This window comes from Alexandromys fortis, unplaced genomic scaffold, assembly GCF_014885135.2.
Source record: "Alexandromys fortis isolate MF-2015 unplaced genomic scaffold, M_Fortis_MF-2015_v1.1 scaffold_30, whole genome shotgun sequence".
NCBI lineage: Eukaryota > Metazoa > Chordata > Mammalia > Rodentia > Cricetidae > Alexandromys > Alexandromys fortis.
Window position 1 is genome coordinate 4107990 of NW_026067922.1, and position 26117 is coordinate 4134106.

Here is a 26117-nt window from a genome sequence, read left to right on the forward strand (position 1 = left end):
GAAGAGCAGCCAGTACTCTTAACTTCTGAGCCATCTCTCCAGCCTGTAGTTTCTATTTTCTGTTAAATTTGTTTAAAAAATTTTAAAGGCGAGAAACCTTGTCTCAAAAAAAAAAAAATCGAAAAAAAAGTTTTAGAGTCAGTTCCACCACATTCCGGGTTTCTGATAAAGGGGTCTTGAAGAACAGCAGTAGGCAATTTGACTTTTTGACCACTGATAGTATTTTGCAATTTTCCCTTCTTCAATTGTGTGACTTCTAGTCGTCTTGCTATCATCGACATCGCTGGAGTCTTGACTTTTTTTGACTTGGATACTCGTGTGACAGACAGTACAGGGCAGCAAGTAGTTGGCGAACTGTTGAAATTGGAACGCAAAGATGTCTGGGATATGAAGTGGGCCAAGGATAATCCTGATTTGTTCGCAATGATGGAGAAGACGAGAATGTATGTCTTCAGAAACTTGGATCCTGAGGTACAAACAAGAAATGAATGTTAACAGTTCATAGTGAGCCAACTTTAAAACCCTGGATGTTCTTCTGTGGTTTCTTTGAATAAATTATTGATATTACTGCACACATTTGTGAAAATAAATTAAAAAATTTCTGTAGGGCTTAAAAATATTTGTTTCATAGCAGGAATGATGCCTTTGAAATACCTTTGCTTTCTCTGAAAGGCATGTCCCAGCTACTTATTCTCTTAAAATATGGACTCATAGCTGGGCATCGAGGCATATGCCTGTAATCCCAGGACCTGAGAGGCAGAGCAAAGAGAACCATAATTTTTGAGGCCAACTTGGGTTATCTAGGAAGTTCCAGGCCAACTTGGACCATGTAGTGAGATCCTACCTGTAACCAAAACCAAGCTCACTGACATGGAATCATGGCCACTCAGTAGTCTTGTTTTTTCTCTTATCAAAGTTCAAACAGGAGTAAAGAAAATCACCAGGTTTATTTGACAAAATTTCTTGAAGCATTCTAAATATGTATGTTTGGGATTGCCTCATCTTTTTATTCTCTTGTGTTTATGTAGCTAGTTTATGCTTACCTCATGTTACTATTTTGCCTTTATTATTTTTAATTCTATTTTATTTAATTAACATTTTCTCACTTATTTTACATACCAACCACAGTTTCCTATCCTTCCTCTCTTCTGTTCTCCCCTCCCCATCCCGTCCCATCTACCCCACTCCCCAACCAACCATCCAGTCCTCCTCTGTCTCCTTTCAGAAAGGGGTAGTCCCCCTATGGACTTGAACAAAGCAGAGCATATCAAATTGAGGGATGATTGAGCTCTTCCCCCTGCAGCAAGACTGGGTGAGGTAATCCAGGACAGGGAACAGGTTCTCAAAAGTCAACTAAGCCATGGGGACAGGTTCTGATCTCACTGCCAGAAACCTTAGAAATAGACCAAGCTACACAGTGGTCACTCACATGCTGAGGGCCTAAGTTGGTCCCATGCAGGCTCCCTAACTGTTGGTCAAGAGTCCATGAGTTCAGGTCACAGCTGTCTCTATGGGTTCCCTGTCAAGACCTTGACCTCCCTAATTGTACAATTCCTGCTCCCTTTCTTCAGGAGGACTCCCGGAGTTTGGCCCAGTGCTTGGCTAAGGATCTCTGCATCTGTACCCATCAGTTATTGTTGTCCAGGGTCCCTGATGACAATTAGTCACCAATCTGATTACAGGAGCAGGCCAGTTCAGGCACCCTCCCCACCATTGCTAGGAGTCTGCGTTGGTCATCCTTGTGGATTCCTGGAATTTCCCTGGCACCAGGTTTCTCCCTAACCCCAAATGGTCCCTCTATCAAGACTTCTTTTTCCTTACTCTTCCCCTCTGTCCTGCCCCCAGCCCGCCTCCTATATCCAGTTTGCCCAACCCTCTCTCTCAAGTTCTTATCCCCTAAATACCCCCACTCCACCCTCAGTTTATCCCAGAAATCTCTTTTTTCCCCTCCCAGGGAAATCCATGCATCCCCCTTTGAACTCTCTTTGTTATCCAGCCTCTCTGGGTCTGTGGATTATAGGTTGATTATCCTGTATTTTACTCCTAATATCCACTTATGAGTGAGTACACACCATGATGGTCTTTCTGGGTCTGGATAACCTCACTCAGAATGATTTTTCCTAGTTCCATCCATTTGCCTGTAAATTTCATGAGGTCATTGTTTTTTACAGCTGAGTAATATTCCATTGTGTAAATGTACCACATATTTTGCTTTAGGGGCATCTAGGTGGCTGTTTCCAGGTTCTGGCTATTATGCCAGAATATGCTGGAATAATGCTGCAATGAACATGGTTGATATAGTGTCTTTGTGGTATGATTGAGCATCCTTTGGATTTATGCCCAAGAGTGATATAACTGGGTCTTGTGGTAGATTGATTCACACTTTTCTGAGAAACTGCCATACTGATATCCAAAGCGGCTGTACAAGTTTGCACTCCCACCAGTAATGGAGGAGTGTTCTCCTTACTCTGCATCCTCTCCAGTATAAACTGTCATCAGTGTTTTTGATCTTAGCCATTCTGACAGGTGTAAGATGGTATCTCAGAGTCGTTTTGATTTGCATTTTCCTGATGGCTAAGGATGTTGAACAATTCTGTAAGTGTATCTCAGCCATTTGAAAGTCTTATGTTGAGAATTATCTGTTTAAATCTGTAACCCATTTTAATTGGATTATTTAGTATTTTGATGTATAATTTCTTGAGTTCTTTATATATTTTGGAGGTCATCCCTGTGTCAGATATGGGGTTGGTGAAGATCTGGTCCCATTCTGTAGGTTGTCATTTTGTCTTATTGACAGTGTCCTTTGCCTTACAGAAGCTTTTCAGTTTCAGGAGGTCCCATTTACTATTTATTGGTCTCAGTGTCTGTGCTGCTGGTGCTGTAGCAGGGAGTAGTGTCAGGGCTACTTCCCACTTTCTCTTCTCTTATGCCAGCACCATTTGTTGAAGATGCCTTCTTTTTTCATTGTATAATTTTGGTTTCTCTGTCAAAAATCAGGTGTTCATAGGTCTGTGGATTTAGGTGAGGGTCATTGATCCATGTGTCTGTTTTTATTGCCAATACCAAACTGTTTTTATTACTATAGCTCTATAGTAGAACTTGAAGTCAGGATGGTGATACCTCTGGAAGTTCCTTTATTGTACAGGATTACTTTAGCGATCCTGTTTTTTTTTTTCCTTATGAAGTTGAGTATTGTTTTTTCGAGTTCTGTGAAGAATTGTGTTGGGATTTTGATAGGGATTACATTGAATCTATAAATTGCTTTGGTAAGATTGCCATTTTTACTATATTAATTCTACCTATCCATGAGCATGGGAGATCTTTCCATTTTCTGATATCTTCTTCAATTTCTTTCTTCAAAGACTTAAAACTCTTGTCATACAGATCTCTCACTTGTTTGGTTAGAATTACCCCAATCTATTTTGTATTATTTGTGGCTATTGTAAAAGGGCATCATTTCTCTGATTTCTTTCTCAGCCCACTTAACATTTGTATATAGGAGGGCTAGTGATTTTCTTGAGTTAATCTTGTAAACCGCCACGTTACTAAAGGTGTTTATCAGCTGTAGCAGTTCTCTGGTAGAGTTTTTGAGGTCACTCATGTATACAATCATATCATCTGCAAATACTGGAAGTTTTTCTTTCTTTCCAATTTGTATCCTCTTGATTTCCCTTTGTTGTCTATTACTCCAGCTAGAACTTCAAGTACTATATTAGATAGCTATGGAGAGAGTGGACAGCCCTGTCTTATTTCTGATTTCAGTGGGATTGCTGACCTCATGTTTCTTATTTTCTCTCCAGGCCACTCAGTGATTCACACATTTTCTGTACGCGACTACCCTCACACACATTGCAGCCACTTTCTCCTGCTCTGCATTTCCCGGTCTTTTCTAGTTATAGCTCACTTCTGAGGTGTTATTGAAACAGAGTTAGTTTTTTTGTATGAAAACTTATAATAAAACATTTTCAATATAGACTTTAAATATGAAGTTAAGAGAGCAAGAGATGTAGTCAGAAAGAAAGACATCCCAGAGAGCGTGGGTTCAGGCTTCTCTATGAGAGAATCCCTCCAGCTGACTTCTATGTTCTGGATTCTTTTGTCCCTCAAGCTACTCTGGATCAACTCTTACCTATGCGCTTAGGCCATGAAAAATAATGTGATCTGTGGCTTAATCAAAAAGACAAAATTTAAAAACAATTTTTGGAGTACTAATGATTTTCAATATGGAATTTTCTGTTGTACTTCACTAGAGTAAACAATGAGAGATGAGTCAGTATATGTCTTCATCAGTTTCTGTTTGTTTGTTCTTGAGAAGAACTGCTAAAGGTTTTCTGTAGCCGTTCATTTAGTAGTGTGCTGTTGCCCCTTTAAGATACCATGCTGTTTGTGCATTTTCCCCTTTGAGCTCTTCTGTGACTGTCTGGGCCACGAAGTGATATGATAGGTGCTCCTAAAGGCCCCGTTAAAACATTAAGGAGCCGTGTGGTCATTGTAATTCTTAGACTCTGAGAAATGGCCCAAAGAAAAGACATCCCGGACAACTGCCTTTGCATGGCTTCTTGTGAGGACCCAAGGGACGTTTGGCTCTTGCCACAAAATCAGTATGGGAATTTGACAGGTGTACACAGGAGACCTTGAGGATGAGAGGCTACTTTCTGAATGCCAGAGTCCTTTTTGTATTCTTGGCTCCCTTCCTTGTAAGCCTGGAGCCATATGCCCAGAGATGGACTTCATTATGTTTTCACAGTGTGAGCAGTGTGGGCAACCAAGTGAAATCTTTGTCTGGAGAAATGATAAGTAGTTCTAACAGACTAGCCTTTATTCACACACACACACACACACACACACACACACACACACACACACACACACACACTGTTTTCTTTATTTGAATTTGTTTTCTGGCTTGGTATAACCCCAATTTCTACTACGTTTAGAACTAGATCAGTTTTTAAAAGTAACCTCAGCTCCGTGGAGACTTGTTTCTACACTGTGCTGTTTGTTCTCCCTCACCTTGCGTTCCTGAGGACGGAGGCCTCTGCTTCTTCTGTGCTCAGGTGTCGCTGCTCTACCGGCCCTTTCTCCAGCTGCTGTGAGAAGAGACCTGGGCACAGAGCTACAGGATAAGTTCCTTCAGGACACAGCCTTCTGCGTTAGCACTCAGGAGGCAAGCTATGGTCTGACACTGTCTGGACCTATTTTCTTTTCCATAGGAGGACAGATAGGTTGAGAGATCACTGTTTCCATGTTGTGAGGGAGGGAGTAGTCAGCTTGTTGCTTGTGTTATCAGTGATCCTGGAGTTAGCAGATTCTTTTGAAAGAATCCCTTAAGCCTCTTGACTAATTTGTGAGATGAGTGTAAAATTTGATAATATAATCTCTCAATCTAGTTAAATAGGTGTAGTCAAGCCTCAGTGTGTCACAGTGTGCTAAGACTGAGTAGTTAAGTAAGGACACTTCAGGAAGCCTGTTGTATTACATATGCTGTGTAGTTTCTGACTGTGCTGAGTGAAGTCCCCAGGGTTTCTTGGTACAGTAATGCATACCAAAGCTTAGATGCTGTACCTGGCTTTTACCACCCATGTGAGTGTACCCTACTTTGTCACTCGTTAGTGTGATGCGCCGTGTTCGCTTGTGGTGTGGGTGAATTGCTAGTCTATTTTGGAAAATAAAGTTGGTTGATGTAATTTGGCCTAGTTAGCTTTATCTGTCCCCTTGACACAGCCTAGAGTCACCCGAGATGAGAGTCTCAATTGAGGTCCTCTCTAGATCACATTGCCCTGAGACTATCTGTGTGGGGATTATCTTGTTAATTGATGTAGGAGGGCCCAGCCTACTCTGGTTGACACTATTCACTGGATAGCTTATCCAGGGCTGTATAAGTGTGTGTCTGCAGGAGAGCCAGCAAGCAGCATTCCTTTGTGGTCTCTGCTTCAAGCTCCCCTGAGTCCTGTCCTGACTTCCCTCAGGGTGGACTGTGACCTGGAAGTGTTAGCTTCCTTCCCTAAGTTACTTTTGGTCATGGTATTTAATACAGCAATAGAAAGGAAACCAGAGCATAATACCAGCAGAAGCAGAGCTTTGGGGAAACGAGTTGCCCCTAGATTTTCGTGCATTACTTATATGCCGACACTTATAAACTGTGGTGCAAACTCTTCGCCTCACCTTTCCCATTCTCCCTTTCTCTGTCTTTTTTCATCATTTAAAGAACTTTTATTAAAACAGTAATCTTATAATCCCAATTATGTTTTTCTGCATAGTTATCAGTTCTGTCTCACTAAGCAGAACTGACATTTTAAGGTATCCTGTTGTGAAGAATCACAGAATTAAAGGAATGGTTTACATTTTTATACTTTATTTTTCCAGGGTGGTAGTATATTGTTTTAATCCATAGATTATCTTTGTTGAGTTCACCTTTTAACTACTTGCTTTGGTGTAGTATCTAATTAAAATTTTTTCTAGTGGTAAACAGGTTTATACAAGTATATTTGGTTTATATGATATTATCAAAATAATCAAAACATTGGGTCTTTCTATATAAAGACATTGTAAGAATATGTCATTACATATTCTTTTTTCCAAATTAAATTTTGATTCTGAGTGTGCACAGATGTGGATGTGGTGGTGTTTCCAGAGACAGAGTCATGTTGTGTCACACAGGCCTGCCTCTTAACCCATAACCTTCCTACTTCCACATCCCGTGTGCTGGGATTACAGGCATGACTGCCTGCCTGGCTCTGTTTATGTGAGCTTGTTACTCTTGAAAATATATTATCTCCCCTATGTAATAAATCACCTTTTTGAAGGTAACTAAACCTTTCTCATATTATTTGATTAAACGAACAACTCATGATTTTTCAAAGAAAAGATATTTGAAACCCCATTTGATACATCTACTGTGCATATAAGAGCCTCAATCTAGGCAGATTGAACCCAAACTGTGAATTTTTACCTTTATTTTTCTTCATTTGGCATCTTTCTTTTATCATAATTATGTAATTGTATAATTGTATTACATATATTACAAAAAATATAATTTTGTTGATTCCATTACTAGCAGCTATTATCTGTTTCTTCTATAGTATTCTTAGAGGTTTTAAGTAGATTAGAAGTTTATCTATTTTGTCTTATGTAATATTATATCTATTGTTTTCTGCTAAGAATGAAGGACAACTGATTTACCTTACAATATGTAGGGCCTATACTTTTTTCCTTACAACTATTTATAGGATAAGAGACATTCATGTAACATCAATATATTTACATGTTGACAAATAAAATCATATATAAGAAGTATATCAGATGCAAAGAGGGCAGGCTTCAGTTTGCTGTGGGATTTGTATGTTAAGATGCACTTAATTAGATCCAAATACAGTGTTGTTGGAGGAGCTTGCTTATTTGTTTCCTGGCTGTCCAGACTCATGAAATAATCACACAAAACTGTACTAATTGCAATACTCTTAGGCAAATAGTTTAAGCATATTTATGTCTAACTCTTATATCTTAAATTATCTCATTTCTATTAATTTGTGAATTGCCATGTGGCTATGGCTTACTGCAAGGTTTCGGTGAGACTGTCTCCTGTAGGTGACTACATGGCTTCTTCTCTGACTCTGCCTACTTTCTCCCAGCATTCAGTTTAGTTTTCCTGCCTAGCTCTTTTCTGCTCTATCACAGGCCAAAGCAGTTTCTTTATTCATTAACCAATAAAAGCAACACATATACAGAAGGACTTCCCACACCATTTCCCCTTTTCTGTTCTAAATGAAAAGAAAGGTCTTAATTTTAACATAGTAAAGTTATATATAACAAAACAGGTATCAAACAAGAATTACAGTTACTACTTTATCTTTCATCATAACTAAGACAAACTATAATTATAATTATCTATTCTTCAACTCCATCAAAGACTCCAGAAGGATATACTATTACTTAAGTAAACAGAAAGTGCATTGTCAGCAACTTCCAAAACTCTAGAAATGACAGAGACATCTTGCTACCTGGACAGTCACCCAAAGTTCTTCTGTAACATTGGGGCATCCAGTCTTCAGCCTACAGGCCCATAGCATCCAGCAAGCTTTTCCATGAAGCAGGAAATTTGAAGATTTGTTATGCCATGTAATGGCAAAGTCCCTCAGTTGTTTTCTTCTATGTCCTGCAGAATGTCTGGCAAACTCTTTCATGAAACAGGAACCCCAAAGGACTTTCTCACCTTTTTTTAGGCAACTTTAGCAATCATTTCTCTGTGGGTCATGCATGCCCAGTTTATACAGCATACCATCAAGCAGTCTAGGCAAGAACAGTTTCTTGCCCAAATGTCTAACAAACTCTTTGAGGCCCATCTTCCTCTTGAAGTAATTGGTGTTGCCAGGAACAAATGTGTCACATTGCCATGAGAAGTTTAAGTTTTTAAAACATTTCAAATACCATATTCTGTAGTCTTTGAAAGATTTGAAGAATACCTATCTAACTGAAATATATCTCTATATATCTAGTAAATTGAACTAACATGACTACAAGCTTGACTATTATAGATAGATCTATTAATATATATTTTTAATTATACATTTTAAAATGAACTACACAGTCACAATACCTTAATAAAGAGCAGAAATATACATATAACAAAATTGACCTAAAGTTTCTATCAATAGACCAAGATCCATACCAATGCAAATCTCTATAGCATATCCCCATTTAAATGTATACAAACACTTATAAACAATATTTGGGGATTTGGGCATAGTTCTCTCCAAACTGCTTCCTCCTTTTTGTTGGATGAAGTAATTTTGGGGGGAGTTCATAACAATCTTTTGGGGGGTCTTGGGCCATCAAACTACATTAGTCTGGAAGGAATCCACAGGTTCTCATTCTCTGGAAACAAAAGAAGAACCTCTTCTCCAAAACAACAAATCCTTAGACCCAAAATTTGAAGTCAAGATACCTTTAAAATATGTATGTTGGTTTAGCTTAGCAGCCCATACAATGAAATGTCTGTCTGTATTTAGCTCCTTTACAGTCAAAAAATTTAAAGGAAACACAATAATATGCATAATCCAAATTCTGTGTATATTTCATCTTTTTATTTATTTTATTTATTATGTATACAGTAGTCTATCTGTGTGTTTGTCTGCAGGCCAGAAGAGGGCACCAGATCTCATTACATATGGTTGTGAGCCACTATGTGGTTGCTGGGAATTGAACTCAGGACCTTTGGAAGAGCAGGCAATGCTCATAACCACTGAGCCATCTCTCCAGCCCTGTATATTCCATCTTTACATGGCTTATTTTTCTTATTCTATTACCTTTTCTACGAGTTTATTCCTTTAATGTATGACTGTAACTGTCTGTACTCTTTTATATTATAATTGTCTATATAGTTTTCTTTCTCTCTCCAAGCCTACATACATTTGTCCAACACTGTGACCCATTCAGAGGTTTATTTCTGTCTGAATCTGTCTTTATTGCATATCTGTAATCCTTTTCTGACCAGGAACACTTTTATTAAAACAGTAAGCAGCTTGGTCACATTGGCCCTGGATACTGGCTCCACCTCTCTCAGGCTTTTAATATGGTGGAGGTAGTTCACTGTCTGCTCTGGGACTGCTGAAGCCATCCTCACTACCTCAACTCTGGGCATGCAGTACATAAACCCTTTTTATCTTAGTAAAAACTAAATCTGCCCTGCAATGCACTGGATGCCATCTCTGTCTATGGCAGCAGGAATCTGCCATGCTCTCCTGTCTGTATACTCCTAGTAGACCTGATTTCACCACTTTCCCAGGTAGGGAGCACTGAGTCATGGGCATGGTCTCAGATATATTCCTCCTGACCCTGAGGGGCCACAAAAGCATCTGGACATGAAGTGGGTGGTGGGCATCAATCCCAAATGTTTCAGACCATGTTGGTTCACCAGTTTGTTGATGGAGGCTCCTCATTCATTCCTGGCTGCCCAGACCCAAAATAATTACTCAGAAACTATATCATTTGCAATACTGTTTGACCGATAACTTAAGCATATTACTAGCTAGCTCTTATATCTTAAATTAACCCATTTCTATTATTTTATATTTTACCACAAGGCTTGTGGCTTACCAGCAAAGTTATGGCAGGCTCCAGTGGAGGCGTCTGTCTCTGACACTGGCTACATGGCTTCTCACAGACTCCACCTACTCTCTTTATATATCTTTTCCAGCCTGGCTATATTCTCTTAAGCCATTGACTTAAAGCAGCTTCTTTGTTCATTAACCAATAAAAGCAACACATATACAGAAGACTTCCCATACCACAATGTTTATCATATTTACTAGGAATTCAATTCATAATGTGGTCTGGTAAGAAAGCATCCTTTTCTTTTAGAGAAATGTACAGAATTCTAGAGGTGAAATGTGATATGAGCTAGAAATTCAGTGGTGTGTATACAGGGGAATGTTAACTATTTAGGCATTGGGTATATGACACTACTGACATTCTATTTTTTTCTTAATTGAAAGTTTTGACAATACAGTTTTAAATCAGGATTCCTTAGGGCTGTTTTATATGACATAACATTCGCTTTTGTCTTTAAAGGAACCCATTCAGACCTCTGGATATATTTGCAACTTTGAAGATTTGGAAATTAAGTCTGTTCTGTTGGATGAGATTCTAAAGGTGACTAGCAACAGAATTGTACCTGGGGGAAAAAAGGAGCTGAGAGAAACCTGGGGGACCATTTCTGCCATCGTCTGCACCTCTGTGTAGGAAGCTTGACTGCCCGTGGAGAACCCCGTTTGTCTGTTTTCCAAAGAGCCCTTAAGATCCAAATATGGCGATTTCTTTTTCTTTGTTTTGCTCACAATATGATACTACTTTGTTTCATTTTATTATTATTTTTAATTGAAGGAAGAAGTGTACCCTACAGGCATCCTTTTGAATTCTTTTGTTTCATCTCCACTTTCAGAATCCAGACCACCCTAGCAAGGATTATATAATGAACTTTGAGATCCGGTCCCTGCGAGACAGTCGAGCATTGATTGAGAAGGTTGGGATTGAAGACGCATCTCAGTTCATAGAGGACAATCCTCATCCCCGACTTTGGTATTTTAAAAATCCCCAACATTCCCCAAAGTCAGTATGCTTTTAAAGTCCCAACTCTGTCACCCCCTGTTCTCACACTAGTCTCCTACTGGAACTGGAATCTCTTCTTTTTAAACATGTTATATGAAAAATGTTTGCCTGTGCTAACACAATCATTTTCACCAGGATCTACCAGATTTTTTTTAAACCATGCTTCACCAATTGATTTCTGATACAAGACTTGTTTATTAGTGATATACAGTAGATTTTCTATTTCTTTTTAAAATCAAGGCGCCTATTGGCCGAGGCGGCCCTCCAGAAGCTGGACTTGTACATGGCACAGCAAGCGTTTGTGCGCTGCAAGGATTACCAAGGTATCAAGTTTGTGAAGCGCCTGGGGAATCTGCAGAGAGAGTCAATGAAGCAGGCTGAAATTATTGCCTACTTTGGCAGGTTTGAAGAAGCTGAAGGAATGTATCTATCCATGGACAGAAGGTAAATTAATGAAGGCAGCCTTCTCCAAGTATTCTTCAGTTCATAGTGTTGTACAAATAGGGAATATAAATATATAAAGTAGACTAAATATAGCGAACCATTTCTTTTAGAAAATAATTTTCATTTTGGAATACCATTGGGCATTTCACATGTCTCATTAACTTATATTTTATAATTTGGGAGCAGCTTTTCTCTCTGATTTTATTTATTGTTTTTCAAAATTTTGTGTGTGTGTGTGTGTGTGTGTGGTGTACATGTATTTGCACACATGCGCATTTGTGGAGGCTGTAGGTAAATGTTGGGTGCCTTCCACTTCCATTTTCCTCCTTATTGAGACAGGGTTTTTCACTGAACCTGGAAACTGACATTTTGGCTCCATTACCTGGCGGGCAGCTCCCTGGGGCTGTCTGTCTGCTCAGTGCTGGGGTCGCAGATGCAGTGGCCACACCAGGCTTTCACGTGGTGCTAAGGATCTGATCAGGTCTTCATGCTGTGCCACTGAGCCAGTTCTCAGCCCCTTGCTCTGTTTACATATGTGTTCATACATGACTGTGGAGGTGTTGCCCATTGGTAAAGAAACTGAGAAGTCTGTAGAGACTGGAGACTTGTCTTTTGGGTTTTTTTGAGACAAGGTTTCTCTGTGTAGTTCTGGCTATCCTGGAACTTACTCTTTAGACCAGACTGGCCTTGATCTTGGAGATCCACCTGCCTGTGCCTCCACAGTGCAGGGATTAAAGGCTTATACCACCACCACCCAGCAAGACTGGAGACTTTTATTATTTATTACATAGGTCATAATTTGAGTTTTGCTGGTTGAAGTCATTATTTAATTTTCTTCTCTCAGGAATCATAAAAATGAAAAGGGAAATTCTCTTATGGCTTACATTTAGCTTTTTTTATAGAATGTATGAACTTCATTTCAGCAATAAGCATGTAATTTAATTTTCCCTAATTGGTATTTTACTCCCAGAAGTTTTCTAATACATTTTAAACCCTGAGAACAAATGCAAAACCAAGCATTTATACCATATGTTTCATTCTGAAATAAGCCTTTTTGTGTCTAAGAAATAAATGAAAATATGTAATTATTACTTACATAATTCATTTGCTTAGTAAGTTGGAGATCTAGGAAAAGAAGACTAGAAACAGGTTTTTACTCCAGCGTCTTTTCTGTTTGTACCACTGTGACGGAAGTGCCCAGACTGGGTAATTTATAAAGGACAGGAGGTTGTTCCTCACAGTTCTGGAAGCTGAAGAATCCAAGGCCAAGGGTCTAGCAGATGTGATACCTGATAGGAGCGCAGTCTGTGTTTCCAGGATGGTGCCTTGGATTTTCACATGGTGAAGCAGAAGGACAAAGGGACGTCAGCTTTCTCTGGTGCTCTTTCATGAAGGCTTTCATCATCTCACAAGAGAGGCTTCATGGCTTCCCCAAACATACCCTGTCTCCATGCTACCACAACTGGGATTAAGTTTCAACCCTTTGAAGCCATAGCCTTTGTCCCCTCTCAGTTGCCTCAGTTGGCCAGGCTGTTTCCGGGGAGTGTTTGGAGATAATCTAAGTTCCCGGAACTGTGTCTAGGACAGAGCAGGTAACTGACAAACGTTTTAGAGTGGATTAGTGAATGAATGAGTGAGTGAATGAATGAATTTTTTTCCTGTAGAGACCTCGCTATTGGTCTGAGGCTGAAACTGGGGGATTGGTTCAGAGTCCTGCACCTCCTGAAGACTGGGTCTGGGGATGCCGATGACAGCCTCCTGGAACAAGCCCACAATGCCATTGGAGACTACTTTGCTGATCGCCAAAAGTGGTGAGTGGGCGACCTGAAAGACCTGATGGGCCTGATGCATTCCTGCGTGCCTAGCGTTAACATGTCACCCAGACTCGCTTCCCAGAAAACAGCGCCCTCAGAGAGAAGGCCTTCTCCTAAACCCTGAAATTCCAATGGCCCCGAGGCACTTGCTCTCCCAATGCACACTGGAGATCAAGCCATCCTTGAGCTGAGAGATGAGCATGGTGTAATTTTGCCATCTGTACATGAGTCTTATACTTAGCTTCAGGAAGCATTCCACTGTTTGGAGATTCAACTGTTTTATATGATTTATTTGTAAACATAGTAAAAACAAAAGTATGCTTACTTATTTTGTTACAGATTGTTTTCAGAAAGCATCATTTTATTAAGTTTTCATTGGGATCAATATGCTTATTTATGTCAGTGATGCGAGTACTTCTATGATACTGTAAGTTAAAACAACATAAGAGCATTCAAAGAATATTACAAGGAGAATATGCTACATTGTCTTTAGATTCATAAATAATTTGTGTTCTTTAAAGCTATTGTGTAGCTAGAGATGATGAAGTAATACAAACACTAGTAACCCCAATGAAAGACTACTTTGGGGGAAGTTCCTGCTTATCTGGAGACTCACAGACTGATTCTGAAGGTTTTCCTTTTTGTCCACAGGCTGAATGCTGTGCAGTATTATGTAAAAGGCAGGAATCAGGAGCGCCTAGCCGAATGCTATTATATGCTAGAAGATTATGAGGGGTTAGAGAATCTTGCCAATTCGCTTCCAGAAAACCACAAGTTGCTTCCAGTAGGTATTCCAAATTTTAATTTTTGGTGTTTGTTTTTTTAAATAAAACATTGATTTTTAGTCACAAAATATCCTCTGCAGCATTGAAAACTGAAAGTTAATCTATAATGTCATAGTTTTTTAGACATGGAACGATGCTTTAATATTATTTTAGAGTCAGTATGTTAGTATTACAGAGTTCTTGAGCAAAGAGAAATAACTGAGATCCTTAGTACTTCACCAGAGCGCAGCCTGTGTGGTTCCTCTGCCAGAGCACAGCCTGTGTGGTTTCTCTGCCAGAGCACAACCTGTGTGGTACCTTAAGTTCTTAAAATTGCTTACAAGACTCAGCTGAGTGCCTGGAACATTTCTGGTTATGCGCTGTCAGGGATTTTCTTCAGAAGAGTCCAAGATCATTCAGAATTTGCTTCTCATTAAATTTGAAAGGTCAGCTCAACAGTGAAGTTCAACATTAAAAGACAGGCTAAAAGCTATGTGTCCCTTCCTTGACTGTTAGTTTTAGCCTCTGAGTTGATTGTCGGGTGCTGTTAGTGTCTGTATTTTATTTGTTTAGTGTGTGACTCAGTACCTGTGGAGTTAGCCACTCCCAGCCACAGGGGCCATACACATACGGGTTGAGGGTTCCATACTAAAAACTCTTGGTTAATTAATAGACAAGTCTAGAATTCTGGAAGTTGAGGTCCCTTGTGAAGGGGCAGCTGGCTCCCCTAATCATCACGGTTCCATTTGCCCTTCTTTACAACCCTGCGTGTTCCCTTAAGTTGGAGAGAAACAGGAACTTCTTAGAACCCCAGGTATGAGAACAGTAGAACTTCTGCTAGTGTCATCTCTGGTGAAGCAGAAAAAAATGGCCGTATGGGATCCAGAGCAATAAATTACCAAGTACACAGCACTTACAACTGGCCTGGCAGCAAATACGGTGAAGCTGTGCTCTGAAGTCAGAGGGCTTTTGTAACGTGTGATGATGTGCACAAGGCATGGTGGGAAATGAAGACGATGACATGGGGTACACGGTCACAGTTACACACATGCATATGCGTGGGGGCTGACACAGAGGCTGGGAAACGGCTAGAGTATTGAGAGATTGGTTTCTTACAGGTCACAAAATTTTGAGCAATCCTACTTTTTGTGCTTTTTAGCTTTTTGAGAAATTAGAATGTACTTATAAGAAAAACGTAGGCACTATTTCTAAAATATTGTTGGATATAAAGTATCCATGTGGGTACTGGGAATCAAAACTCAAAACTCGGATCAGCTGGGAGAGCAACCAGTGCTCTTAACCACTGAGCCATCTCGCTAGCACCCCACCCCTGGCCCCGGAGTATTTCTGAAGTGATGGGTGGGGTGAGAAAAAACTCTTAGCTAGTAATGAAAGAAACCAAAGCACGGCAGTAAGGTTTGTGGTAGTGGCTGATGCACTGGCCTCCCGCCACCCTAGGAGGAAGTTGTTTTTGGTTTGGCTTCTAAAACTGACGAAGGGTTTTTTTTTTTCCTTTTTTATTTTTGCCATGCTAGGACCTGACATTTGGACCTTAAACTGTCTCCCACCCCAGCCTGCGTTTTTTTTAAAATTTATCTCTGTCCATCCATCCATCCATCCATCCATCCATCCATCCATCTATCTAGTTATTTTATTTTGAGAGGGATCTTGCTTTATTGTCGAGGGCATCAACTCCTGGTCCCAACTGATCCATGTGTAATTGTGGTTAGAGATGTGGACCACAGGGATGACATGAGGTATTCCTTAGATTAGATGTAGCCAGGGCTGACTTTTGATGCTGCTACCTCTAGACTCTGTGTACTGGGAATGCACCACCATGCCACTTATGTGATACTGGGGACCAAACCCAGGGCTTTGTGCTTGCCAAGCAACATTCTACCAACTGAGATTCACCCCCCAGGTCCTGGGGTACTTTTTAAAAATTTATTTATTTATTTATTTATTTATTATGTATACAATATTCTGTCTGTGTGTATGACTGCAGGCCAGAAGAGGGCACCAGACCCCATTACAGATGGTTGTGAGCCACCATGTGGTTGCAAGGAATTGAACTCAGGACCTTTGGAAGAGCAGGCAATGCTCATAACCTCTGAGCCATCTCTCCAGCCCCCTGGGGTACTTTTAATATGGTTGAGAGCTTGAACGTAGTAACACATCAGTTGCTTTACAGGTTATTATTGTGTTTAACACTGCCCAGTAGGATTATGCTTCGTTTTTCCTTGTTACCTTCTTTACTGAGACAGTCTTAGTGTGTATCTCAGGCTGGTCTTGAACTTATGGCAGTGCTCCTGGCCTCAGGCTGCAGATCTAAAGGAAGGCAGGGCAGTGTTGTCAGGGAAGCACTAGTTCTGTGGAAGTGGGCACTGTGGCACCCATCCTGTCGTGTGGCCTCTGCCTCAGTCTGAAAGAAAAATCAATCTAACCAGCGATATCCCCACCAGTTTATTGTTCATGCATCCCAGTGGAGTTTTGATAAATTAAGATCTTAATGATTTCCCAGGTCCGTGAAATCTGGTAATAGTGTTTGATACTTACAGGAAATAGCACAGATGTTTGTGAGAGTTGGAATGTGTGAACAAGCCGTGAGCGCATTCTTGAAGTGTAACCAACCGAAGGCCGCTGTGGACACCTGCGTACACCTCAACCAAGTAAGGAGCGGACAGTGGCCGTTACGGGAGATTGTTGTCTTAGGGATTAAGTGAAAGTCACTGAAGTGGTCTCTGTGTGAGACGTGGAGGGCTAGGCATGGCTTTGGGGAAAGAAGCCTAGCTCGTGGGCATTTGCACATAACCTCTTGTGTTACCACAAGGATGACCTGCTCACAACTTAGCTAACCAAGGAACACAGAACTTTCAAGTCTTTGTCTGGAAGTAATTTCACAGTTTCCTGTGTTTTGTTAGGGCTGGGTTTTGTTTCCAGGAAAGGACCAGGTTCATGGTCATTCATTGCTGAAGGACAGACCTGAGCCACTTGAGCAATATTTGTTTTGGCAAATCTATTTCCTTTCTCTTTTATAGAAAACATGTATTTGATTTTTTTAAATCTTGAAATTTAACTAAAATAGGTGCAGAATTATTACAGAAACTGTTGGCTATCAGTGCATTCCTTTAAGCATTTCTTTAAGTGTTTTTTATAAAGATCCATTTGCCTTATAAACATAATCTGTAAATGTTAAATCTAATATGATATCTTCTTAAATGGAACTGTATATTTATTTTACATTGAAAACTAAAAAATGGGTTCTTTTTCTGTCTTATAATATGTACAAAATTAGAACCATAAGATTAATGTGATTATAAAATTTGAGACTTTCATTTTCAAATGCACTTCTCCAAGAAATCCATCTTAGATGGTTCAGTTATTTTGAAATGTTTGCTTGTATAACTTATGCATGCTCTGACTGCAGATCCCTTCTAGACTATGTACTGGTTTTGTTCCATTTTGAAGTAGTGTTAGCGTTCATTACAAGCTTCGGAGCTTGTTGTGGGACTTTTAGGACGTAGCTATTGGAATATTGGGTGACCGAGTGGTATAATGCTTTCCCAGTGGAACAAAGCTGTTGAATTGGCTAAAAGTCACAGCATGAAGGAAATTGGATCTCTGCTGGCTCGGTATGCAGCGCATCTGCTGGAGAAGAACAAGACCCTGGACGCCATAGAGCTCTACAGGAAAGCCAGCTACTTTTTTGAAGCAGCCAAACTGATGTATAAGGTAATGCACAGTCCTACTGGACATTTGTTTTGTTCCAGTCATGGCTTGTTTTAACTTTAAACCTTATTATTAAAAAAATTGCAAATAAATGACACATACCAAAATCAAGCAGCCCCAAAGCCTTATGTCTTGGTGGACTTCTGTGCAGTTAGAATAGGCATTCAAATGTATTTTTATGCACTTACATACCACCACACTGGAGAAATCCACGCAGAATTGGAACTAGAACAATTAGTTTTATATCTTCTTTTATAGCTTGAAAAAAAGCATTCTCTGTTTTCTTTGTAAACTAGTGTTTGTCACAGCAAAATCACTGCAAGTCTGCCTGTTGCTGCCATCTGCTAACAAGGGTAGTTATGGGTAACAGCAACTTGTCAGCTCGTAAACACCTGTGCATTTGGTACAGAAGCTGACCAAGAATTTAAGAATTTTCTGGGATGGCCAAAACCAAACTCTTTTAACTGGAATTAAATCCTATTGATAAGAAAGTTGTAAGTCCTTGTAAAAATGTACACATTTTAAAACAACATATTTCTTTAATATCCATTATACAGAATACAAAATTTTTACACTGTTATCCTCTTTCCTTGCTTGACTTCATAAAAAGAGAACTTTTTCCTCAAAATCATTTAAATAAACTTCTGAAGGACACACCATTCTTTCCACTCTGATTTAGTTGTTTAATGGATGTTACTTTTAAGGTTGTTAGTTTCTATTCAAGTGACTGAATACTGAAGAAAAAACAATGGCTTTTCAAGTCTAGAACATAGTTGCATTTGTATCCCACCCTACCACTCTCCCTCATCTTTTAAGAATCAAATTTCAGTTAACTTTGGAAATGACTCTGTTTGTACAAATATACGGCAGGAAGTATGTGTCTCAATATTTTGAAATGTTTAAAGATTGCCGATGAAGAGGCCAAGAAGAGGACGAAGCCTTTGCGTGTGAAGAAGCTCTATGTGCTGTCGGCCCTGCTCATCGAGCAGTATCATGAGCAGATGAAAAACGCTCAGCGAGGGAAAGTCAAAGGGAAGAACTCGGAGGTAACGGAGAACATTTCCATACTTAAATAGCAGCAATGCCAGGTCCTCTCCCACTTCTCTCCCTGGACAAGCGCTTCCCTTTGTCGGATGGTTCAGTTCGTTAAGGAGCTTAGAGAATAGCAATGCTGCATTTAGAGTTAGTATGCAGGCTGAGACATTTCTCTGTAGAGATGTGGAGAACCATTTTTCTTTAAGACTATCTTGTTAGATGCTTTAATTTACTTTTGTTAAAGTGTTTTTAATCAGAGAATTAAAAAAACTTAGAATATTCTATTTTTGCTGTAAATGAATCTTATTACATTAAGTAAATTTCACATTGGCTTAAAGTTTAATCAGGTCTATACTAAGCTTTGATCTTAATTTAGAAAGCTGTGGGTTGTGATAGAGAAATCGAACCCGTGACGGCAGGAGAGATGCCGACATCTCCCAGGGAGCTGTGTTGATGTCTTAGTTTCAGACCTCACCTCCATAGTAATAGCTCTCTTGTGCTATGAGGGCTGACTGTCTGTGTTTGGGCTGACCCAGTGTGCTGGCTTCCCTCCCAGGCCACTTCTGCCCTGGCTGGCTTGCTAGAAGAGGAAGTTCTCTCCACAAGCAGTCGGTTCACAGATAACGCTTGGAGAGGAGCTGAGGCTTACCACTTCTTCATACTCGCCCAGCGACAGCTCTACGAGGGATACGTGGACACGGCCTTGAAGACAGGTGGGCACCTCACATAATGTGTGGCGGACATCCTAAACTTTTTTAAAACTTGTTTTTATTGAGCTATATATTTTTTCCACTCCCCTCACTTCCTCTCCCCTCACCTCCTACCCTCTCCCATAGTCCCCATGCTCCCAGTTTACTCAGGAGATCTTGTCCTTTTCTACTTCCCATGTATTTAGATCCATGTACGTCTCTCTTAGTGTACTCATTGTTGTCTAGGTTCTCTGGGATTATGAATTGTAGGTTTGTTTTTCTTTGCTTTATGTCTAAAAGCTACTTATGAGTGAGTACATATGATAATTGTCTTTCTGGGTTTGGGTTACCTCACTCAATATGTTTTCTAGATCCATCCATTTGCCTGCAAATTTCAAGATGACATTATTTTTTTCTGCTGTGTAGTACTTCACTGTGTAAATACCACATTTTTCCTTATCTATACTTCAGTCGAGGGACATTTAGGTTGTTTCCAGGTTCTGGCTATGACAAACAATGCTGCTATGAACATAGTTGAGCACATGTCCTTGTGGTATGAATGAGCATCTTTTGGGTATATACCCAAAAGTGGTATTGCTGGGTCTTGAGGTAGGTTGTTTCCTACTTTTCTGAGAAATCGCCAAGTGACCTCTGTGGGAGCAGGCTCAGACGACCTCCGGAATTGCAGAGCACCATCCTAAACTGAGACTGAGCAGGAAGAGCTAGCGTCTCTGTGTGTCTTTATACTAATTTTACTCTTTCCCCTCTGCGTTTAGCTGTATGTGTCAAAATTGTGTGTTTAGTTTATTAGCTAAAGATATTAGCTCAGAGATAACAGTTGTGAACATTTGAGTAACTTTTTTTTCTCTTTTTAATTAGAAAAATCACATTTATTCAGTTAGGTTGTTGTTGTTGTTGTTTTGTGTGTGTGTGTGTGTGTGTGTGTGTGTGTGGTGACCTGTGTGTGGAGGTCAGAGGACACCTGTGAAAGCTGGCTCTCTCCTTCCACCATGTGGATACAGGGAATCCGACTCAGGTCATCAGGCCTGATAGCATCGTTTCTGTGAATTTCCTATGAGACATTTTTCCACATCAGAACTTAATTTTCCTCCTCAGGAGTGTGTTAGGGTTGCTCCCCCATTGCCCTCCACAGGGGTGTGTTAGGGTTGCTCCCCCATTGCCCTCCACAGGGGTGTGTTAGGAGTCTTTCCCTCATTTCTAAACATTCTCTGACAGTTCTGACAGCTACATCACAGTCTATGGCTTTTTATGGACTGTCACTCATACATTATTTACATACAGTATAAATGTACAATCCTTCTGGATTAACGACATCCGAGGGCTTAGATATTTCTTTGTATTTACTAACTCCAGTGAGTGTAGTTTGTAAACTAAAGCATGTGCCTGCCTGACTGACCCATGACTGCACAGCCACCATTCACCACACGCCTTTGCCTTTTCGAGCTCCTGGTTTATAGTGTGTACGTGGGAGATGAGCTTCCCTGCCTCCTAGAGATGATCTCGTGGTGGATTCTGTGAGCCTTTCCTAAGAGGGAGGTTTACTGTAGCCTCTGTAAGCAGCAGCCTTGAGGAAGGAATTGGTGGCGGTGCCCTCAGGCTTCTCAGTCTTTTTCTTTGTTCTTTTTTACACAGTGGAGTGATGCAGTGTCTGTAACTATTTATTTAAAATGTAGCCTTGGGGCTGGAGAGAAGGTTGAGCAGTAAGAACACTTGCTGCTCTGTCCTGAGGACCAGAGTTCTGACCCTAGCATCCACATCTGGTAGCTAACAGATGCTTTTAACTCCAGCTCTAGGATGTCCAACAGCTTCCTTTGGCCTCCTCAGGCCTGCACTCATATACATGTTCTTACCCCCCCATACACACGCAAATACAATAAAATTTTTAAAATGTATTTTCCCCTCACAGCTCGGAAATTCTATCTTCATGTGTGTGTGTGTGTGTGTGTGTGTGTGTGTGTGTGTGTGTGTGTGTGTGATGAGGCAGAACTTGCCGTCCTCTTGTCTCTGCCTGCCAAGTGCTGTAATTAGAGGCATGACCAGCACCGTGGTTCAGCAGACTCACTCTTCATTCTTCCCCAGCACTGTCCTCTTCCTGCCCGTAACTGTTGATCATGATTATGACGATGACGATGTCTGTGTGATTGTGTGACATTTCTGTGCGAGTGCCAGAGGCCAAAAGAGGGCGTCAGATCCCTGGAGCTGACGTTATGTTCTCTGCTTCCTCCTGCTGGTGTGCCGGCCCTCAGCAGTTTTTATTCTTTAACATTTGTCAAAGCTCATGTAGGTTGCGGTAGAACAGCATCCATGGATCCTGTCCCACACGTGTTCATACTGTGCTTCTCTTTGCCGATGCTCATTGCCCATCTTTTGTAGCTCTTCATCTGAGAGACTATGAAGACATCATTCCCTCGGTTGAGATCTACTCGTTACTAGCACTCTGTGCTTGCGCGAGCAGAGCTTTTGGTACCTGTTCCAAAGCTTTTATTAAACTGGAATCATTAGAGACACTCAGTGCAGAACAGAAACAGCAGTATGAAGACCTGGCTCTGGAAATCTTCACCAAACACATGCCAAAGGACAACAGGAAGTCGGAGTTGAACAGCCTTCTTGAAGGGTACGTGCGTTGTAATTAGATGCCATTTACCTGATTAGAACCTTGGATATAATAAAGCACGGGATTTTGAAGGAGTTTATGTTAATATTTAAATCAACTTTATCCTAGAAGGGTATAGTAATGCTGTATTTTTTTTCATTTAGAGAAAAGGTTTTATTCAAAAAACTGAGATGAGGTATTTTATTTGAAGTTTGTCTTGCAATGTTTTTCATTCTTGAGTATTTAAAGTATATTAGATAGTTTACTAATCACATATTTTAAAGTCTAATTGTTTTCTCTCTTACTCTTTGCAGTGGAGAAGGAAAACTGCCGACATGCATTGCCACTGGAAGCCCAATCATCGAGTATCAGTTCTGGGTGTGCAAAGTGTGCAAGCACTATGTTCTTGCTCAGGAAATCAGTAACTATAACTTCTGTCCTTTATGCCACAGTTCGGTAGAATAAAGGCAAGAACCTTGTTAACTGTAAAATACATGAGATATATGTACTTATCCGCACATGTATATGAAATAATGCTTGAGTTCCTTAGGTTTAATATGAAAATCAATTTTAACATCTTGTAGTTGTATTTTTGTATAGAAGATATATCAAATAATAAAATGAGGCTGGAATGTAGCTCAGTGGTAGGGTGCTTTCCAAGCATGCACAAGGCCCTGGGTCCATTGTCAGTACTGGAAAAAAAAAGATAATTCATGCATCACAGTTCAAATGTGAGATAATTTGACTCGTTTTCACACAATACCCACAGATGTGAAGTTTATTTTTTCTATATTTCCTGTCTGTCCATTTATCATTTATATAGCTTTTAGTTTGTGGCAAGTTACCACGGAAATCTCTCCACCAGGAATATTCATCATTGTCAAGGCTACTAGCTCATTAGCCAACCCTCGAGAGGTAGTGCAGGAGGCAGGGGAGGGCAGACCTGCAGTAGAGAGTTGACAGAGCCTGTGTTTCAGGGAGGCTGAGCAACTCTGGTATGAAAGGAGCTCTGTTCCAGCTCTGTTTCTATCTAAGGATTAAACTCGTCTATATTTTCTTTTCATAAATGAGGAGATGGCATTTTAAGACTTATTATTTGAAGTTTTAAAAAATATTTTATCCTCATTCAAGAAGAGGGATTTGGTACCAATGTTTCTTGTAATAAACATGAATGAACTGATTTTGAGTAATGCTGTTGTTCCTTATCATCACACGTATTCTCAGTTATGCTATGGTTCCAAGCACTCTGGAGGCCGAGGTGCTGGAATGTGGAAGCAGCAGGTGAGGCCACACAAGCGAGCAGTGAGTCTGAGTGCACGTTCTGACCTTCAGTCACGATACGAAGGTCTATATTTTGCTAAAATGAACTTTAAAATAACTTTTCTGTATTTTCAGATTTTAGATCTTAGATTTTTACAGATTTTATTTGAAATAAACACGAAAACCATAAATTCTGAAGGAAAAATTGGCATGTTTACTCCCATGTTTTTCTTTGCTACCATGTATAAATATGTACTTGTGTTGTCTTTGTTTAGATATTTTGGTGGGGACACACACACACACACACACACACACACACACACGCACACTCACTCACATCACATTTGTTATCACATGGGAGACAAACCTAACAGTTTTTAGACAAATTCCCGGTGAAGTTTTAGGCAAATTGTCCGTGGCAGAGAATTGTGAGAATTGTGCCCTCAGAGATCACACAAATTTCACATTCAGAGACAAGTTAAAAATGGTCACAAAGACAACTTTGTTGACATAGCTTCATACTCTCATTCTGGAAATGCAAAATGAAGACAGCAATATTATGTTGCCCTCTGCTGTCTATTTCTGTAATTATTTTCTCAGTGTTTTTAAGAAAGTATTTTTAACTATGAAAGTAATATGCTCATAGTATTAATTTTTGGAAATATGTAAGAATATAGGTGAGAAAGTGAAAATAGCTTTAACTTTTTAAGAAATAGTGTTCATTTTATATTTTAGTTGAATTTCAAAAAAGAGGTGAAGTTGAAGAAATGTGTATATAACAAACAAGTGTTTCACAAGACATTTAGACATTTCTCTAAAATTAAAAATGAATCAAAAGACTAAGCTTATTTAAGCACTTTCTTATATGGTACACATTAAATATCTGGTTAGTAAAAATTAGAGAAATTTGAGCCTGGTAAGATAGAAGTCGGGTTCTCAGTACCTACATAAAAACAGATGTTAGTAGCCTGCCTGTTACCCCAGCAGTTGGGAGGTTCAGGTGGGATCTCCTGGGCAAGCTGGTTAGCTGGCCTAGGAGAATTGTTAGCAAGCACTGGGGTTCAGCATGAGACCCTGTCCCAGTAAAGTGCAGAGCAGCTGAGGGAGATACTCATCAACCTCTGGTCTCATATCCATGAACATGTGCACACACATGCGAAAAGAGACACACAGACCCGTTAAAAAAATAAAATATAGACCCATTAAGAAATAAAAGCGGAAGGTGGGTGGTCCTTGGACTTCCCACAGGGCAGGGAACCCTGATTGCCCTTTGGGCTGACAAGGGAGGGGGACTTGATTGGGGGAGGAGGAGGGAAATGGGAGGCGGCGGTGGGGAAGAGACAGAAATCTTTAATAAATAAATATATAAAAAAAAGAATGACGATGAAAAAAATAAAAGCGGAAGTGAAAAGGGTGAGAAGAGATATGCCACATGAGAGTGGTCAGGGCAAGAAAGCCCATATGGACTCACTAATAGCAGTTACAGTAAAAGGGTTTCATTTTGCAAACGCTTTTCTGTGTGCAATTGAGAAGATCACACAGTTTTTCTTCTTTCATTCTGCTAAAGTGGGATGTTACACTGGTTAGTTTTCACGGGCAGAGTTATCCTTGTATTTCAGGAGTAATTCCTATTTGGTTACAGTCTATAATTCTTTCACTGTATTGCTGCATTTGATATGGTAGTCTTTTATTGAGTTTTCTATTGACGCAGGCTGGAGAAATGGTTCAGCCATTAAAGGATAGGCTCACAACCAAAATGTCAAATTTGGAATTAATGTACTCACAGAGGATAAGGTCTATAGTTTTCTTCTACTGAAATGGTTCTCAATCTGTGGGTTGCAGCACTTTTGGAGTTGCATAAGACCACAAGAAACAGATATTTACATTATGATTCCTTACAGTAGCAAAAGTAGCCACAAAAATGATTTTATGGTTGGGGGTCACCACAACATGAGGACCTGTATTAAAGGGTCACAGCGTTAGGATGACTGAGAACCAGTGCTCTATTATCTGCTAAATATTGACATTGCAATTCCAAGCATTGCTTTACAGAATAATGTATGATGTGTTTTTACCTGTTGTTTTTAGAATTAAAGGGCTGGTGTTGACGCTTCCTTAAATGCTTATAATCACCGGGGTAGCCAGCAGATCTAAAACATCATTCTCTCTCAGTTAGAGGTCCCTTGGCATTTCCTAGTTCTTCATGAGTCAACATTGGTTTCTATTGACTTTCCCAGCCAACCTTTACAGAAAAAAAAATGATACTAACCATCATCATCTAACTTAAAAAGACTTTGGTGCCAGGCAGTGGTGGTGCACACCTTTAATCCCAGCACTCAGGATCAGAGGCAGGCAGATCTCTGAGTTGGAGGCCAGCCTGCTCTACAGAGTGAGTTCCATGACATCCAGGGCTACAAAGAGAAATCCTACCTCAAAAGAAACTAAAAAACCCTACACCAATCAGGGTTCCCTGCCCTGTGGGAAGTCCAAGGGCCACCCACCTCCATCCAGGTCTAGTAAGGTGAGCATCCACAAAACTGCCTAGGCTCCCACGAAACCAATAGGTACAGTAGGATCAAAAACCCATTGCCATTGTTCTTGAGGTCTCAGTAGTCCTCATTGTCCACTATGTTCAGCGAGACCGGTTTTAACCCGGGCTTTT

General features: G+C 40.2%; 1 protein-coding gene across 2 annotated transcripts in view; it reads left to right on the top strand.

Annotated features, from left to right (window-relative positions):
* Positions 1–23375, top strand: part of Wdr35 (WD repeat domain 35) — a 56280-nt gene extending 32905 nt beyond the window's left edge. For both annotated transcript variants that reach the window (XM_050141976.1, XM_050141975.1), the window contains 12 exons: positions 261–471; positions 10570–10650; positions 10940–11076; positions 11347–11550; positions 13215–13361; positions 14016–14148; positions 16687–16797; positions 17696–17860; positions 18763–18903; positions 19449–19605; positions 21976–22216; positions 22510–23375. In XM_050141976.1, coding sequence (XP_049997933.1) covers positions 261–471; positions 10570–10650; positions 10940–11076; positions 11347–11550; positions 13215–13361; positions 14016–14148; positions 16687–16797; positions 17696–17860; positions 18763–18903; positions 19449–19605; positions 21976–22216; positions 22510–22660 — 1879 coding nt within the window. In that variant the 3' untranslated portion in view covers positions 22661–23375. The remainder of the gene's footprint in view (positions 1–260; positions 472–10569; positions 10651–10939; positions 11077–11346; positions 11551–13214; positions 13362–14015; positions 14149–16686; positions 16798–17695; positions 17861–18762; positions 18904–19448; positions 19606–21975; positions 22217–22509) is intronic.
* The last annotated feature ends 2742 nt before the right edge of the window (positions 23376–26117 follow it).